General features: G+C 45.5%; 1 protein-coding gene across 1 annotated transcript in view; it reads right to left on the bottom strand.

Annotated features, from left to right (window-relative positions):
• Nucleotides 1-14498, bottom strand: part of Slc5a1 (solute carrier family 5 member 1) — a 72569-nt gene extending 58071 nt beyond the window's left edge. Inside the window, exons 1-2 of the mRNA XM_055623913.1 lie at nt 14317-14498; nt 95-166 (exon numbers count right to left, since the gene is read on the bottom strand). Of these exons, the coding sequence (XP_055479888.1) occupies nt 95-166; nt 14317-14451 (207 nt within the window). The 5' untranslated portion in view covers nt 14452-14498. The remainder of the gene's footprint in view (nt 1-94; nt 167-14316) is intronic.
• Nucleotides 14499-18629: the final 4131 nt, after the last annotated feature.

The following is an 18629-nucleotide window of genomic DNA, read 5'->3' as shown; positions in this document are numbered from 1 at the left end:
TATTATCTCAAAACTTAATTATAAAAAAGAAAGATCAAAAGAAGTTTTGTTTTGTTTTGTTTTGTTTTGTTTTGTTTTTTCAGAGAAGACTTACCGGCCACCACACCATACTTCGACCTGCCAGGAAGAAGCCTCCGACAGTCCCACGATTAGTGGAAAACATGGCCTGAGGGAAAGAGAGTCAATATCGTAACCGGAAATTATAAGAGCGATTTTGCCAATGAAAGAACATAACCCCCCACCACCACACACGGGCTCTTTCCTGTATCCATTCCACTTCCTGAAGCACTTCTCTTTCCTATCTGCTCCACACAACACCCCCCTCCCACACACACACCCCCGACACCCCATTCCCTGCCTCAGCATTCTCACATTAAATAGCTCAAGAATGCTCACTTATACAGACAGGGAAACTGAGGCTCCAGAGCTAGCTCTGCAAATCACCACCCCCCTGTCCACTTTGTGTTTGTTTGCATGTTAGGCCCGGGGAAACGGAGCGGTTTTTGTGTCTTTCTTACATGCACTCCAAAGTATAACAAAATATCATGCCTTTAGAAAGTACTAAAGGGAATGTGAATTATATCTCAATAAAACTATTAAGGAAAAATTAAAATGTCACAAGAATGCAAAGTGTTAACACTTAGTATTACTCAAAAGACAAGATATTCAAGCTCAATTCAAATTTTTCCTCTCTGAACATGCGTAGGCGCTTCCGTGAGTAGTTAAAGTGCGCTATACTGTGACTAAGTGCGGAGTGGATGAGGAAAGTCCTTCCGGTGGCAAGAAATGCTCCACAGAAAGGCAGCACTCCCCAGGTCTGAAAGCAGTCTGAAAGCAAAAGTGAGGTTTTGTTGATCTGTGAGGAGGCAGGAAGGAGAGGGGAGATTTCAGACTGCAGGACTGGCAGCTTGGGGACTGAGGCGCTGCAGTGGCCAGTGTGTGGGGAAGGGGGCGCAAGCCACACTAGCTAGGAGCCTGGCTGAGGTGAACAAATGTGGAGAGGGTGAAAAGTGAGTCCGACTTAAGGCTTTATTCACAGAACACAGGAGCCACTGAAGCTGGAAGGAGACAAATGGCCTATATCTCCAATATTTAATGAGCAGCCTCTCACAGCTCCTCTGCAATCGCCACCTCAGAACCCTGCTCATTGCCAGCCAGGCCTTTGGCTCAGCCCCAATTGGCCTGGTTTCTAGGTCTCTTCCTCCTTCCTCTCTCTCCCTGTTACTGGATCCTTTGTCCAAACACCTGTTAATGACTGATGGTGGCTTTTCTCTTATCAGTGGTCCACAGGAATTAAGCTCTGGTGACATTCCTGCAGCAAACATGTCTGCAGCAGGCAGACCCTTATAGGTGTGAGACTGCAGACTTGAAGTCCTTCGAAAGGTAAGGCCTTTATGTATCCAATCAGTCACAAAGCTTTTTTGAGTACCTATGTGTGTCAGGAAGTACCAGTGAGAGCACTCAGGTCTTTCTTGACTAGTGTCAGTGTCCTTTCCCCCCAAAAGACATACTCTGAAGACTCAGCGGCAGCTTCCTGGGAGTAGCAACAGTGAACAGACCTCGGGAACAGAGAAGGTAGCCGACAGTGAAACAGAAATAAATACTAAAAGATTTAAGCTCTAGAAATTGGATGGGGAAAGACTACTTTGAAGATAATTCTAAAGTTAGAAACCAAAGACTGAACCCCCTCCCCCAACAATAACAAACCAGGCATTAGCACCTAGAACCACCATCATCTCAGATCCAGATCCTACGTACCAGTGTAACAACACAATCAGTAACCACCAGGCCAATGCGGCTCCACCTCAGCCCGACAACCCTACCTACCACAGGAGGCCTGAGAACACAGCAGAGCTAAAGCACAAGACGAGGACTCCAAAATAACCTTTAGGAATATGCTAGAGTTCCTCACAGGAAAAAAAAAAAAAAAGAACAAATCCTTTAAAGAAATCTATGAAAACACAGTGAAGTGAAATTCAGAAAATAGTTCAAGACCTGCAAGTGCAAACAGAATCAGAAAAAAAAAATGCAAACTGAGGGAAAAACTGGAAATGAAAACTTTAGGAACTCAAACAAGAAACTCAGAGGCAATCCTCACCAGCACAATACAAAAGATGGAAGAGATAGTATCAGGCATTAAAGACAGGATAAAAGAAATGGGTACCTTGGTAAAAAGAAAATGTTAAATCAAAAACAAACAAACAAACCAAAACTAAACTTTAAAAATGTTAAATCTAAAAATAAAACAAAACAAAAAGTTAAATCTTAAAAAAAAAAAAAAATCAGGCACAAAACATCCAGGAACTCTGAGACACTATGAAAAAACCAAAGCTACAAATATTAGTAATAGAGGAAGGAGTTGGGCACAGTGGTGCACACCTATAATCCCAACACTCAGGGAGAGAGAGACAGGCAGATCTCTGTGAGTTCAAGGCCAATCTGGTCTACAAATCGAGTTCAGGACAGACAAGGTTTGAAAAACAAAAACTAAACTAAACTAAACTAAAGAAATAGAGAAAGGAGAAAAATATAAATCAAAGACACAGAAAATATTTTCAACAAAACTGTAGAAAAAAATTCCTAACCCAAAGAAGGGGATACCTATCAAAGTACAAGACAAATACAGAACACCAAATAGACTAGACCAGAAAAAAAATTTCCTTGGTACTTAAAAATTAAAGCATTAAATGTACAACAAAAATATTAAAAGCTGCAAGGGAAAAAAGACCACAAAACATATAAAGGCAGACCCATTAGAATAATCTCTGATAACCCAGAACCCCTGCCCAGATGTAGCCCATGGCAGCTCAGTGTCCAAGTGGGTTCCCTAGTAATGGGAACAGGGACTGTCTCTGACATAAACTGATTGGCCTGTTCTTTGATCACCTCCCCCTGAAGGGGGTGCAGCCTTACCAGGCCAAAGAGGAAGACAATGCAGCCAGTCCTGATGAGACCTGATAGGCTAGGCTAGGATCAGATAAAAGGGGAGGAGGTCCTCCCCTATCAGTGGACTGGGGGAGGGGCATGGGTGGAGAAGAGGGAGAGAGGGTGGAATTAGGAGGGGAGTACAGGTGGATACAAAGTGAATAAACTGTAATTAATAAAATTAAAATTAAAAACAGAATAATCTCTGACTTCTCAGTGGAGACTCTGAAAGCCTGAAAGACCTGGACAGATGTTTAAAAAGCTCTAAGAGACCACAGATGCCAGCCTAGACTATTATACCTAGCAAAGCATTAAATCACAATAGATAGAAAAAGAAAATGTGCCATGACAGAAACCAAATTTAAGCAGTATCTTCTACAAATCCAGCCCTACCGAAAGAGCTAGAAAGAAAAGTCCAACGTAAAGAGGCTAATCACACCCAAGAAAACACAAGGAAAAAAAACCTACACCACAACAACAAAGCAATGGAAATCAATAAACACTGGTCATTGACAATTCTCAGCTCCCCAATAAAAAATACAAACTAACAGTATCCATCCTTCTGCTGCATCAAAGAAACACACTTTAACATCAAGGATAGATATCAGTCACTTCAGGGTTAAAGGATTGGAAAAAGATACTCCAAAGGGAACTAAAAAGCAAGCTTGTATGGCCGTTTTAGTATCTGACAAACTAGACTTGCAACCAAAAACTAATCAGAGAGATAGAGAAGGTCCAAAAACTAATCAGAGAGATAGAGAAGGTCCACATACTCATCACAGAGAAAAATCCACCAAAATAATATTGCAGTTCTTTTTTTTATCTTTATTAATTACACTTTATTCACTTTGTATTCCCCCCCCCATGGTTCCCTCCCTCCTCCCATCCCAATCCCTCCCGTCCTCCACCCTCTGCATGCCAGCCCCTCCTCAAGTCCACTGGTACGGGAGGTCTTCTTTTCCTTCCTTCTGATCCTAGTCAATTAGGTCTCATCAGGAGTGGCTGGCTGCATTGTCTTCTTCTGTGGCCTGGTAATGCTGCTTCCCCCTCAGGGGGGAGGTAATTAAAGAGCAGGCCAATCAGTTCATGTCAGAGACTGTCCCTGTTCCTATTACAATGGAACCCACTTGGATACTGAACTGCCATGGGCTACATCTGTGCAGGGGTCTTAGGTTATCTCCATGCATGGTCCTTGGTTGGAGTATCAGTCTCAGGAAAGATCCCTGTACTCAGATTTTTTGGTTCTGTTGCTCTCCTTGTGGAGTTCCTGTCCTCTCCAGATCTTACTGTTTCCCACTTTTTCCTAAGATTCCCTGTACTCTGCCCAAAGGTTGCCCATAAATCTCAGCATCTACATTGATAGTCTGCAGGGCAGAGCTTTTCAGAGGTCCTCTGTGTCAGGCTCCTGATTTGTTCCCTCTTTTCTCCTTCTTCTGATGTCCATTATCTTTGCCTTTCTGGATAGGAATTGAGCATTTTAGCAAGAGTCCTCCCTCTTAATTAGTTTCTTTAGGTGTACAGATTTTAGTAGGTTTATCCTATATTATATGTCTATATGCAATAAAAAACAAGGAAATCATGAAATCTGCAGGTAAATGGTGGGATCTGGAAAGGATCATCCTGAGTGAGCTATCCCAGAAGCAGAAAGATGCACACGGTATATACTCACTCATATAGATATTGCAGTTCTTAACATATACACCAAACACAAGGGCACCCAAGTCCGTGAAAGGAACACTCTTCAGCTTAAATCACGTATTACCCCTCACACAGTGATAACAGGTGATTTCAGTACAGTGCTCTCACCAATAGACAGGTCATCCCAACAAAAACTAAACAGAGAAGTGCTGGCGCCAGCTCACATCATAAACCAAATGGACCTAGCCGATATTTACACATTTCACCCAAACACAACGGAAGATACCTTCTTCTCAGTAGCTCAAGGAACTTTCTCCAAAATTGACCTGGACACAAAGGAAGACACAACAGATACAGGAAATTGAAATAACTCCCTGCATCCTATCTGACCATCACAGATTAAGGCTGGATACCAACAACAACAGAAACAACAAAAAGTTTGTGAACTCATGGGAACAAACAACTCACTACTGAATAAAAAATGAGTGAAGAAAGAAATCAAAGACTTTCTAGAAACTTAACAGAAAGCTTTAGAACATTAAGAAGAAATACTCCAAAGGAGTAAATGGCAAGAAATAATCAAACTTGGGGCCAAAATCAATAAAATAGAAAGAAAAATAAATACAAAGAATCAATGAAGCAAAGAGTTGGTTCTTTGATAAAATCAGTAACATTGACAAACCCTTATTCAAGCTAATTAAAGGCTGAGAGAGAAGACCCAACTTAACAAAATTAGAGGCAACAGCTCAACATAACGAGAAACTCCAAGCAAATCCAGAAAATCCTAAGGACATACTTGAAAAGCCTGTACTCTACCAAATTGGAAAATCTAAAAGAAATGGACAATTTTCTTGATATAATTGACTACCAAAGTTAAATCAAGATCAGATAAATAAATAAATAGACCTATAACCCCTAGTGAAATGGAAGCATTCTCAAAAGCCTCCCAACCAAAAAAAAAAAAAAAGAAACAATCGAGAAATAGACAGTTTTAGTGCAGAATTTTACCAGATTTCCAAAGAAGAGTTAATGTCAACACTCCTTAAATTATTCCACTAAATAGAAAGAGAAGGAGCATTGCAAAATCCATTATATGAAGTCACATTCACCCTGATAACCAAACCACATAAAGACCCAACAAAAAAAAGAGAGAATTACAGACCAGTTTCCCTCATGAACACAGATGCAAAAATTCTCAATAAAATACTTGCGAACTGAATCCAAGAACACATCAAAAATATCAGCTACCATGATCAAGTAAGCTTCAGCATAGAGATGCAGAGATGTTTTGACATATGTAAATCTACCTTAAAAACAAACTAAAAGACAAAAACCACATGATCATCTCATTACATGCAGAAAAGACCTGTAACAAAATCGAATGCCCCTTCATGGTAAAAGTCCTAAAGAGATTAGGGATACAAGGAACATACTTCAACATAATAAAGGCAGTTTTGGCAAGCCCATTATAGCCTACATCAACTCAAATGGAGAAAAACTCAAAGCAAATCCTTAAAAGTCAGGTACAATACAAAGTTGTCCACTTTCTCCACATCTCTTTGATATAGTACTTGAAGTCTTAGCAATAAGACAACTAAAGAAGATCAAGGGGATACAAATTGGAAAGGAAGAAGTCAAAGCATCTTTAGTTGCAGATGATCTGATAGTGTATATAAGTGACCCCCAAACTTCCACCGGGAAACTCCTACAGCTAATGAACACAAAATACGAAGTTAACTCACAAAAATCAGTAGCCTTCCTATACAAATGACCAAAAGACTGAGCAAGAAATTAAAGAAATAACACCATTCACAGTAACCTTACATAATATAAAATATCTTGGTGTAACACTAACCAATCGAATGGAAGACTTGGATGATAAATATTTTAGACACTGACAAAAAAAAACTGAAGAAGATATTAGAACATAGAAAGAACTCCCATGCTTGCAAATAAGTAGGAATAAAAATAGGGAAAGTGATCGTCCTACAAAAAGCAATGTATAGATTCAATACAATCCCCATCAAATTCCAACACAATCTTCACAGAACTTGGAAGGACAACGTTCAGCTTCTTGTGGAGACACAAAATACTCAGGATAGCTAAAACACTCCTGAATGATAAAAGAATTACTGGAGGTTGATCACCACTCCTAATCTCAAATTATACCTCAGAGAAATAGTAGTTAAAAACAAAACAATACAACATGGTATTGGCACAAAAATAGACACATTGATCAATGGAATCAAATCAAAGACCCAGAAATAGTCCAGACTTTATGAATATCTGATTTTTTTTATAAAGAAGCCAGAAAAAAAGGCAGAATCTTCAAACAAATGGTGCTGTTCTGAGTGCAGAAGTATGCAAATAGATCCATATTTATCACCCTGCACAAAACTCAGCTCAAAATGAACCAAAAATCTCAACATGAGGCCAGATACAATGAGTCTAATAGATGAGAAAATACAGAACAGTCTTGAATTCATTGGTGCAGGAAAATACTTTTTTAACAAAACACGGATAGCACAAGCACTAAAACACCAATTAATAAATGGGACCTCATGAAACGGAAAAGCTTCTGTCCAGCAAAGGACACCATCATTTGGACAAAGCAACACCTACAGAAAGAGAAAACAGTTTTAACAAGTACACACCCAATAAAGGCTAATATCCAAAGTATATAAAGAACACAAGGCCTGGAGAGATGGCTCATCCTTTCAGAGCACTGGCTGCTCTTCCAGAGGACCTGGGTTCAATTCTCAGCACCCACATGGCAGTTCATAACTGTCTGTAACTCCAGTTCAAGGGGACCAGTCACATTCACACACACACACACACACACACACACACACACACACACACACATATACAGGCAAAACACCAATGCACATTTTAAAAATTAATTTAAAAACTTAAAAAATGGACATCAAGGGGGGAAAACATTAAAAATGAGGAACAGATCAAAACAGAGACTTTTCAGAAAAGAAAACCCAAATGCCTGAGAAGCAGTTAAAGAAATGGCCAACATTTTTAGTCATCAGGAAAATGCAAATCAAAACTATTTTGAGATTTCATCTTATACCAACCAGAATGTCCAAGATCAACAAAAAACAAGTGACAGCTTATTGTTGATGAGGATTTGGAGTAAGGGGAACTCTCATCCATTACTGGTGGGGATGCTGGCTTGTACTATGGAAATCAGTGTGCTAGGTCATTACAAAGATAAGAACTGATCTCTCTCAAGATCCAGCTATACCTCTCTCAGGCATATACACAAAGGGTGCTCTATCCTACTGCACTTGCTCAACTATGTTCTTTGATGCTCTATAATAGCCAGAAATTGGAAACAACCCAGATGTCCATCAAAAGATGAATGGATAAAGAAAATCTGGACATTTACTCAATGGAATATTAACCATTATAAAAAACAATTTGCAGGTAAATGGATGAAACTAAAAGAAATCATCCTGAGTGAGATAACTCAGACACAGAAATACAAATATCGTAATGCCTTTGCTTATGTGTGGATATTATTTGTTAAGTCACTGACAAGCAAGATACAATTTGTTTAGCTACGGAAGTTAGATAGAGAGTAAGGGACAAGGAGGGAGGGAGGTATCTCCCTAGAAAAGGGGACTAGAATAGATAATGATAGATGGAAGGCTGGAGTGAGGACTGGACTGGAAGGATCAAACAGGAAGCTGGAGGGAAGAAGGGGGCAAGAGAGGGATACAGGAAGAGACAGCTAAAACTAAAGGCCATTTGGAAACCTTAATACAGCAGAAGCTTCCTAAAACACAGTGTGTGTGTGTGTGTGTGTGTGTGTGTGTGTGTGTGTGTGTGTGTGAGAGAGAGAGAGAGAGAGAGAGAAGGTGATCTAGATGCAATCACCAAATAACAGGGAGACCCAGATGGGCATATCTCATCACCAAATGAAGCTTCCAGTACCAGGAATGGGTTATAGCTAATTGAGTTCTTGGCCAAAGGTGTCCAATGAGAACCCTTAAACCGAGGATATTGCCAAGGCTATTGGAGGCCCTCCATCAGCTGACGGTAAGGCTGAAGAAAATGCCTACAACTCACTGAGCACAGAGAAGCTGGGCTGGCGCCCACCCAAGCCTTCAGCCCTGCAGACTAGCGCTCAGAGTACTGGAAGGTACTCTGCTTGCTGCCGAAGGAGAAAGGTAAACCACAACCCAGCTATTCCCGCTGGCATACAATGGTGGCCTGCCTGCAAGATACATGGGTGTAGTCGTGGCGCAAAGCTTGGGGGACTAACCAACACCTGTCTGATTGGCTTAAGGCCCAGCCCATGAGACGGAACCCATGCCCAGGGCTGATCAACTGGCCAAGGACCCAGAGACTAGACAGGCCAGGGACCTGGGGGGAAACCAATACTTCTGATCTGCTTAAGGCACATAGCAATAAAATGACTCCTAGTGACATTCTGCTATACTCGTGGATCAGTGCCTTGCTCGGCCATCGTCAGAGAAGCTTCCTCCTGCACTAGAAGGGAACAAACACAGAGACAACATACAGAGAGTGAGAGTCGTGGAATACTCAGCCCTAAAAGAGATGTCCCCAATCACATCCCACCCCTCAGGGAACTCTGAAGAAGAGGCAGAAAGAGTATAAGAGACAGAGGGGACGGAGCACACCAAGGCCCCTTAGACACGGTGGGGATGGCACAGGTGGACTCGTGGAGACTGCAGCAGCATGAACAGATTCTGCACAGGTCTGCACCAGACGGGGTCCTAGAGCTGAAAGCAAAGGTGGACACAAGGCCCTATCCCTAAGGCAGAAGCTATTTCCAACTGATAGACGATAGAAATGAAAAATCAGTTTTCTCCAAGCGAGTCTCACTGGGGAAACAAACCACTCTTTAGAAAATGAGCTCAACAGCATCTGTGGAGGTTCTTTGTCTCATAAGGTTAAGTCAGGACATTTTTTCCCCTACTTTACAGGTCCTTTGATTATATATGGTGTCTTTCTTTTTAGTGTTTTTATGGGATTCCTGTGTGTGCAAATATATGTATCTCTTAATCTCTATGTGTTTCTTGTGTTTTTTCTTTGGCTCTTTTTGTTTGGTTGGTTGGTTGGTTCGTCCTATTCCAATTTGTTTGTTTTATTTTCTTATTGCATCTTATTAGAATCAGGCCTCGTCGTACCTCTTTATGCACCAGCCAAAACGCCAACATTAAATTTCCTGGTGCTCATTTTCACTTTAAACGTACTTTTTTTTTTTTAAATTTCTTTTTGCTCTGCTTGCTCAGTGTAGACCTGCACGAGAATGGTTACTAATAGGCATTCAACAGGTCAGTCAATATTAGGCTGTCTTGAAATCTCCTCTGCCAGCAGAATCAAGCTATTGTCTTCCAATTTAGCCTCAGGCAGATTTTTAGGACTAGGGCAGAAAACAGCTACCTTCTTTACCAAAATCTCACGAGACTGGTCTCCAGCCAGTTGCTACTATTGTTACTCTCTGAAGCCTCTTGAGGTGGCTTCCCACCATCCACACAGCTCTCAGCACTGTTACGTCACGCCGCAGACCAGAGAGCTGTTGCTCATCCATCTTATTCACAAACTATTACACTGGTCCTCTGTATTAGTGACGTTATGCTGAATGGACCCAATGAGCAGGAAGTGGCAACCACTTCGGCCTTGTTGGTAATATATATGCATATCAGAGGATGGAGAATACCCAACCAAACTTCAAGAGGCCTCTACCTCAGCAAAATGTCCAGGAGTCCAGTGGTGTGGGGCATGTAAGGATAGTCCTTTTCTAAAGTGAAAGGTTAGGTTATCGCACCGGCCCCACCCACCACCAAGATGGGAGCACAATGCAGGTGAGCCTGTTTGGATTCTGGAGACAGCACATTCCTCACTTGGATGTGTTACTCCAGTTCATAAATCCATAGAGCACTAGCCAGCTTTGAAAGGGGCCTAGAACAAGGAAAAGGCTCTTCAACAGGTCCAAGCTGCTGTTTAGGACACTCCACGTCTGAACCATATGATCCAGCTGACCCGATGGTACTTAAGGTGTCAGTGGCAGGCGGCGATGCTGTTCGTAGCCTTTGGTAGACCCCTCTGAATGACTCACAGAGAAGAGCCCTGGGCTTTTGAAGAAAGGCATTATGGTTATCTGCAGACAACTATTCTCCCTTTGAGGGACAGCTCTTGGCTTGCTATTGGACCTTAATGGAAACTGAATGTTAGACAGTGCTTCGCCAAATCACCACGCAACCTGAGATGCTCGTCTTGAGCTCCACATTAATTAGAAACCTGAGATGCTTGTCGTGAGCTCCGCATTAATTACCTAAGCCATCGTGCCATAAAGTAGGATGTGCATAAGAACAGAGGCAGGCTATCTCAGAGAGTTTAAGGCCAGCCTGATCTACAAAGTGAGTTCCAGGACAGCCAGGGCTGTATAGAGAGACCTTACCCTTGCCCCCAGAAAAAAAGGGAAGGAAGGATGGAAGGAAGGAAGGAAGGAAGGAAGGAAGGAAGGGAGGGAGGGAGGGAGGGAGGTAAGGAAGGAACTTGGGTGTTGGGCCCTTAGCCGTAAGATTCAGGTGTGGCATACTGTTCTCCGATATGTAAAATGGAGCAATCATGTTCAATGCAACCTACATAGGTCACAGTCAGGGATGAAATGTAAAAAACTGAGAGTATGAGGTTTGAACTGGTACCAGGAAGAATTTCTTCTCTTACAGAGCTGTCCAGAGATGGAAACTGGACCACAGGGGAGACTTTCTGTTGGAATTTTCAAGTTAAAGTTGTTGGCAACTAGTGAAAATTATTTTGTCAAATAATTCAATGAAGAGACATATGAGTACAGAATGGAGAGGACTGAAGTCAGTAAACCTTGGGCCCATATTCATGAAAATATATGAGGAAAGAAGGAACTGAGGATGTCTCAACACTGTCACTTCAGTGACAGAGAAGGGACAATGGAGAGGGTTTTCCAGAAGGGCAGTATCTTGAAGAGGAGAAAGGATGAATAGCATTGGCTTTGCATCATGAGCTCCGAGTTCTAATCATTCCTGCTTTGGTGTCAGTTTATCTAGCTGACTTTCTGGTCACCCTCCTTAACAAAACGGAAAGGTTGGGCTCCCCCAGAGGCCATTCCAACTCAAGCTTTCAGTGATGCTATTAACTGAGAGGCCATCCCAACTCAGCAAGCAAGGATCTTATTGGGTCAAATAACTAAGGGTCTTAATGACAAGCAACCTTCTGATTAGGCTAAAATAAAATGGGCTTTGGGGCTGGGGAGATGGTTCAGAAGTTTAAAACCCTGGCTACTCTTCCAGAGGACCCAGGTTCAATTGCCAGCACCCATGTGGCAGCTCACAACTGTCTGTAACTCCAGTCTGGGTGATCTGACCCTTAGGATGCTGTACATGTGTAGAACAGACGTACATGCAGGCAACAAACCCATATGCATGAAATAATGAGCTAATAATAATAACTTTGAAGAAAGAAGAAAAAGGGTATAAGAGTAGGTACTTTGGATTTTGTGGGTTCTCTGCCACATAATTTTATTTTGCCTATCCAATTATGTTTATAACCTTCTGAAAGTATAAAAAACTATCCTTGGTTTATGAGCCATACAAAGATGGGCTGCAGGTCAAGTTTTGGCGATTGGGCCATAGTTTTTAATAACTCTAGATTAGGTTGGTAGCATATCCCAGCAAGAATAAGGTCAGTGATACAACTTAAACAGATATAAAAACCGCTGAGGAAGCAATGCAAAATAGTGAAAGAAAAGAGAAATAAATATCAAACAATAGGCCAAAGCTCAAAGATGATCGATGAAGAAGCCAAGTTGAAAGAATATAGACCTGAACTGAGTGATGTTGGAATGGATGGGGCAGGAGATGGAGAAACATTCGCTGTGGGTGATTTTCTAAGCTCAGGAGCACAGTGGGCTCCATTGGATGAGTCCCTGTGCAGCCCAGAAATCACTCAGAAGCCAGAATGCCCATTCTTGAATCAAGCCACCTTAACATTTCGGGGGGGGGGGGGGGGGAGAAGAGTGTTAACTGGGAGGAAAGCACAGTGTTAAGTGAGCAAGGTCCAGAGGCACCAGCTAATGGGAGAGGACTGAACATAGACAAATCCTAACAGGCTCATGAAATAGCATTGTAACAGAACAAGTGACACTGATTCACAGACACTTCAAAAGTGCAAACACCATAAAAATACAAACACCTACAGGACTGGGAAGGCGGAAGTGAGCCTGGAGGAGAGTGCTGAGATGATCAGATCAGAGAGCGGCTGGAAAGGAGGCCTTCCGGTGTGGCTAGCCAATGATGGGTTCACACCTTGGCTCCAACCTCTAGCGTGAATTGGAGCGGGAAGGCAGAGGGCCTACTAGGCTTGAGGGCCCCGTGTCAAGGCGTGGATCAAGACATCTAGGTTCCAGGAACAGTCTAGGGATTGCAAAATCTTAGGCAATACACAGCCACCTGTGACCTCAAGTCCCTCTTCTGTAAAATCATAATTAGCATTCCTGCCCTCCCTGCCGTGTGGCTTTTCGTGGGAAGGTGTGTTACCCAGCTAGCTCACTGTTTCTGCCCATTTTACTTGAAAACACAAAACTCAGCCAGGGCATGGATCACACCTTGTAGGGTCAGTGGCATAAGGAAAAATTTCTAGAATCCTAACGACCTTTCAGATTCAGCTCACAATATCTGGGGGGAGGGGGGAGAGGGTCATGAGGATAGACACAAACACGCCTATTTCATACTTGGATAAGCTGAGGCTGTGGTCAGTAGGTTCTATATCATTTAGTTCAGCCGCACGAGAGCAAATTCTAAAGGTCAGCGCTGCAGACGCTTGCCTCTGAGGGAGAGTCGGCCCCACTGGCCACACATGACTGACACTTGAGGACCCTTTTTTTTTTTTTGCTACACGTGGTTCCTACAATTCCTTTTAAAAATAAAAATCCACGCCTCTTTCACCCCTGACACAGCTACGTCCGTTAGCAGGTTCGCGCCCACCATCCTCTCCTCACTCAAGAGCCCAGCACAAACTCCTGCTGCCAGCACCTTCCACCGTTCACCTCTAGAGGTGGCCGAAATGCTTTCACACTCGGCCTAGCTGTTAGGTGTGCCAGCATCATAAACGAACTTTCCAAGTTCCAGGCTTTGAAGAACGAGTTTCTCTGGTTTGGTGTGTCCTCGGAGTCCCAGAGGAGACACGGGTACTTCCCTCTACCCCGGGATCAAGTCGCTCTCGGCTGACCCATTCCTTCCTCATCTCTAACCTCAGGTATCCTCTGCAATCCCACCGTACAGGCGAGGCCTCTAGGTTAGCCTTCCCCAGGAAGGGGCATTGGTCAGCCATAGGCCGCCTGTGGTCTGCAGAGGCTGTGCCTCTCTGTCCCTAACCTGTTCCTTTCCCATCGGAAACTGGATAATTAAGAGATGGGACGGACGGTAGCCACCTGGCTGGGCCCCTCCCGGCTGCCCAGGTTGCTGCCCCTTCCCTGTCCCTTACAGACTCTCCTCGTCTTTGTGATCCTCTGCCTTCCCCCTCAGCTCCCCTGGCCTTCCCGACAGGCTCCCCCGGGCACCCTCCACCTTCCTGCACACAGACCTCCTGTGCCCAAACCCCCTCCTCCCCCTCCCCCCACTGCAGTCCCCAGCAGTCCGGGAAATGCCCGCTCCCCTTCACAGATACAGTCCGTCCTGCCCTCGGTGGTCTCTGCGCGCCGGTTCAGTCGGTTGGCGTCCCCGGACCTGTACGTACCCACAGCCCGACGGCCATCACCACCACGAAGTAGACGACGATGACCGAGATGTCGGCCGCGTTGCGGATGCGCTCGTAGGACTGGATGGGGGCGGCGGTGGCGGTCACCGCGGGGCTCCAGGTGCTGCTGTCCATGGCGGCGGCGGACGAGCGCGTCGGGCTCACCCGGGGGCCGCCACGCGCTCCTTATACCGCCGCCGGGTTAATGATCAGCCCCGGGGGAGGGGACCCGGGTGGCGGGGCCGCGCGGCGGGAGGGGGCGCGGGGCTGCCGGGCCGCGCCGTCGGACGAGCGGCGCGGTCGGAGGAGCCGGCGGCGCTGCGGGGAGGGAGAGGCCGCGGGCAGGTGAGGGCGACCCGGGGAGCGGGGAGGGGCCTGCTGGGGGGTGGTGAGCGCCTGGGCACGCCGGCCCTCTGCGCCCGCGCCGTGGGCACCGCGCGCGCGGCCACGCCTGGCCCGCCAGGGAGTCCCACGTGGGGCAGGGAAGGAAAGGCTGCGCGGGGCTGGAGCTCCTGGAGAGGGTCTCAGGAGGAGGGGACGGCCACCAGCATCACTCTCAGCCACATCTCCACAGCAGGCGGTCCCCAGAAACAGCGCGACCCCCGCTGTACAGAGAACACCAACCAAAGCAGCCCGGGATAAGGGGGTGTTCCGAGGGTTCTAGAGGTGATTTAAGGCGCTTGAGAGGACTCGCAAGGGGTCGTGTGCGTGTAGATAAACTCATGCGTGTAGATATGATTACACATTGTATGTAAAACACTTGAATTTCAGTATTAGCAGGATCCTGGAGCCACGCCCCCTCAGATAGCAAGGGGCAATTTGTAGTGCGCTTGGAAACCCCTTCAAAGTGTAAGGGATGTTCGGTTGTGGCGGCACTCCCCTGTGATGCCGGCGCTCCGGGGACAGAATCAAAAGCGTACTGAGGTGCCAGAGAACCTCTCTTCCAAGGAGCTGGTCAGACCCTGGACATTCAGACAGGTGTCGGAGCCACAAGCCCGGGCTCCGGAAAACAAACAAACAAACAAACAAAACAGCTGAGAGAGAAAGCCTGACACAGTGAGCCGACAGCCGCGCTGGCTCTGCAGCCAGGGCAGAGCACCCTGCAGAGGGAGGATTTCTAGAAAGGACGTCCAGAGAAGCAGCACGGGGTAGCCCACCTGCTAGGTCCCTAGCTCACCTTGCCCAGAGCTCTTTGCAGAACTCAAAGGCATGGGGATGGAGGTTGGATGCACAGCAGCAAAATGCAAGGATTCACGGCTGAGGTCCCTGAAATCCCGAGCCTGACTTCTAGAGTAGGCTCCTCTGCCAAAGGGCCTTAAGCACATCACTCCTCTCTCTCAACCTGTTTTCTCTTCAGTCAAATTGGCAGACTTTCACTAGCTGTTCTCTTAAAAAAAAAAAAAAAAAAAAAAATCCTAGCATCAATTCTGCCTCTAGCCAGGCTCCTGAGTTCCTGGTTCTTAGTCTCTTCTCTATTCACTGGAGACAAGCCCTGGACACCTAACATCAAAAGCCTGGCAGGCTGCCTTTAGCCTCAACTTTATATATATATATATTCTTTTTATTAATTACAGTTTATTCACTTTGTATCCCACCTGTAGCTCCCTCAATCCTCCCCTCCCAATCCTACCCTCTCTTCCTCTTCTCTACCCATGCCCCTCCCCCAGTCCACTGATAGGGGAGGTCTTCCTCCCCTTCCATCTTATCCTAGCCTATCAGGTCTCATCAGGACTGGCTGCATTGTCTTCCACTGTGGACTGGTAAGGCTGCTCCCCCCTCAGGGGGAGGTGATCAAAGAGCAGGCCAATCAGTTCATGTCAGAGACAATCCCTGTTCCCCTTACTAGGGCACTCACTTGGACATTGAGCTGCCATGGGCTACATCAGTGCAGGGGTTCTAGGTTATCTCCATGAATGGTCCTTGGTTGGAGTATCAGTCTCAGAAAACACCCCTGTGTCCAGATTTTTTGGTTCTGTTGCTCTCCTTGTGTAGCTCCTGTCCCCTCCAGGTATTTCTATCTCCCTCTTCTTTCATAAGATTCCCTGCACTCTGCCCAAAGTTTGGTTATGAGTCTCTGCATCTGCTTTGATATCCTGCAAGGTAGAGTCTCAACTTTATCCCCTGCTGTATCTTCCAGGAATGAGATTTTTCTACTGCTGGACAGTTATTTCTAAAACTGGGAAAGGGAACTGCAACCATTGTCATAAAGGATCAGGCTCCTCCCAGAATGCCAACACCCACCCTCATCCCCCACCCCCACCCCCAGCCTCTATCCCAACACCTCCCATGAGCACAGCAGCGCCTAGTAATCAGACATATCAAGTCATAAGTCTCGTGTCTCCTATCACAAGAGAAGGAACCTCCAAACAGGCAACCTAACTTGGTGGGGGACAGTTTCTCCTCACTTGCAAAATGGAGTTAATAAGGTCTAAGGTAGATGACTCCATGCATCAAAAGCATTTAGGCACACTGACACCTATGCAGTGCTCAAGAATGGGGTTATCTTTTATCTTCCTCATCAAGGTCACCTTACCTGGACTCAGAGATGAGGGGTTCTCAGGTGCGCCCTTGCCTGCAAAGAGCTGGAGACAGACATGACCTGGGTACAACTTTTGTTTTCACAATGACCATCTTTGTTTTCCCATTTCATGGGCAACCGGGACTCAAAAGTTTAAGTAAATTGCCCCAAGCTCCTGCAGATGGAAATAGCCAAACTGGTATTCAATCAATGTACCTGTATGCATTTTAGCTGTTACTGGAGGGGGGTCAGGAGGGGGGCGGAGCAAGGAGAAGTGGTACCGTAGTTCTGATGCTCAGGCTGCCTCCAGGACAGCAGCCCTCTTTCCCTCCAATGTTATTCCCATGTAGCAGCTGACCCCAGTTGTCTATAGGTCTGAGGCACTTAAGTGAGCCATTAATTATGAGAAATATAAGTAGAAATCAGTACGGTTCTTTCTAGGCACTGCCTTCTGGCAAATACCTTGGCTTGCTGCAAACTCAGAGCTTGGGGCGAGAGGAAGATAAAGTGAAAGAGTTCATTGACACTCCGATCCTGGAGAGATCAGCTCTCTGAAAGCCACACACCAGTGTGACTGCCATCAGCTGCCCTCTCCTCCCTCCGTGAGATGAAACAGAGAAGCAAAGCCTCTGAAGCCCGTGGGCCCTGGCTCAGGAGATCACCACAGCTGTCACCTGGGAGCCTGGACTCACACTGCCAACTCAGCACCCACCATAAGTCAACTGGCCGAAAGGCTGGAAAGAGGGAACTCAAAAGGCAAGTTCAAGTAAGGAGATTAGACAGGAGGAGCAGGAAGAAAAGGGATAACTAACATTAAGGGCTGTTTGGGAAAACCACACAGAAACCTAGTTTATAAGCTTTCTAAAGACACATGTTTTTAAAGGAATGTGTAATTGGAATCTCCCTACACTGAGGTACCATGCTCCTCCCAGAAGCTAGAGGTGATCAAATAAAAAGCAATGATACGTATGGAATATCCCGTGTCACTTTATTGGCCAGGGGGTCCCAGAGACCCCCAAAATAATACAGGCCATTGTCATTGCTCTTGGTTACCCAAGACACCACACACTTTGACCACAGAACATGGAGAAATCAAGCTGGTACTGATCTGGAGCATGCTCACTGACGACTAGATTTTCATAGTGCCAGGAAGTGCTATGCAGGCTGCGGGGGACAAAAGCCATTACGAATCTTACTCAGATGTGAACCCTATGAGCTCCAGTAATGGCCATCTTGGAAAAATATGCCCACTGGTGCAAAAATGGCATGAATGATATCGGGGTAACCAGCAGCATTCTAACTGGAATTAAGGTCTGTTCTGCAGGAGGAAACTCAGACTTGGTACTGTAAACCTGGCCCGGAATCCATCAGCTGGAGGTCACAGATGACCATCTGTTTGCTAAAGGGATATAGTGCCTCCCTGCCTTCTAGATACCTATCTGTATGCCCAAAGACTAGTGCATCTCTCACTCCTCACAGAAGCTTCTTCATTCTGCAGAGACTTACAGCTTGTCAAAGTGCAGAGGAAAAGTGACTAGAGTGCTCAGCCTCAGTGGGACAACCTTCACACACCACACACACCACACACACCACACCACACACACACCACACACACACCACACACACACACACACCACACACACCACACACACACACACCACACACACACCACACACACCACACACACCACACACACCACACACACACACACCACACACACACACACCACACACACACACACACACACACACCACACACACACACCACACACACCACACACACACACACCACACAC

Source organism: Psammomys obesus, unplaced genomic scaffold (assembly GCF_907164565.1).
Source record: "Psammomys obesus unplaced genomic scaffold, mPsaObe1.curated_primary_1811, whole genome shotgun sequence".
In the NCBI taxonomy this organism is placed as follows: Eukaryota; Metazoa; Chordata; class Mammalia; order Rodentia; family Muridae; genus Psammomys; species Psammomys obesus.
The sequence above is the reverse complement of the archived record's forward strand: the minus strand, read 5'-3'. Positions and strand labels throughout refer to the sequence as shown.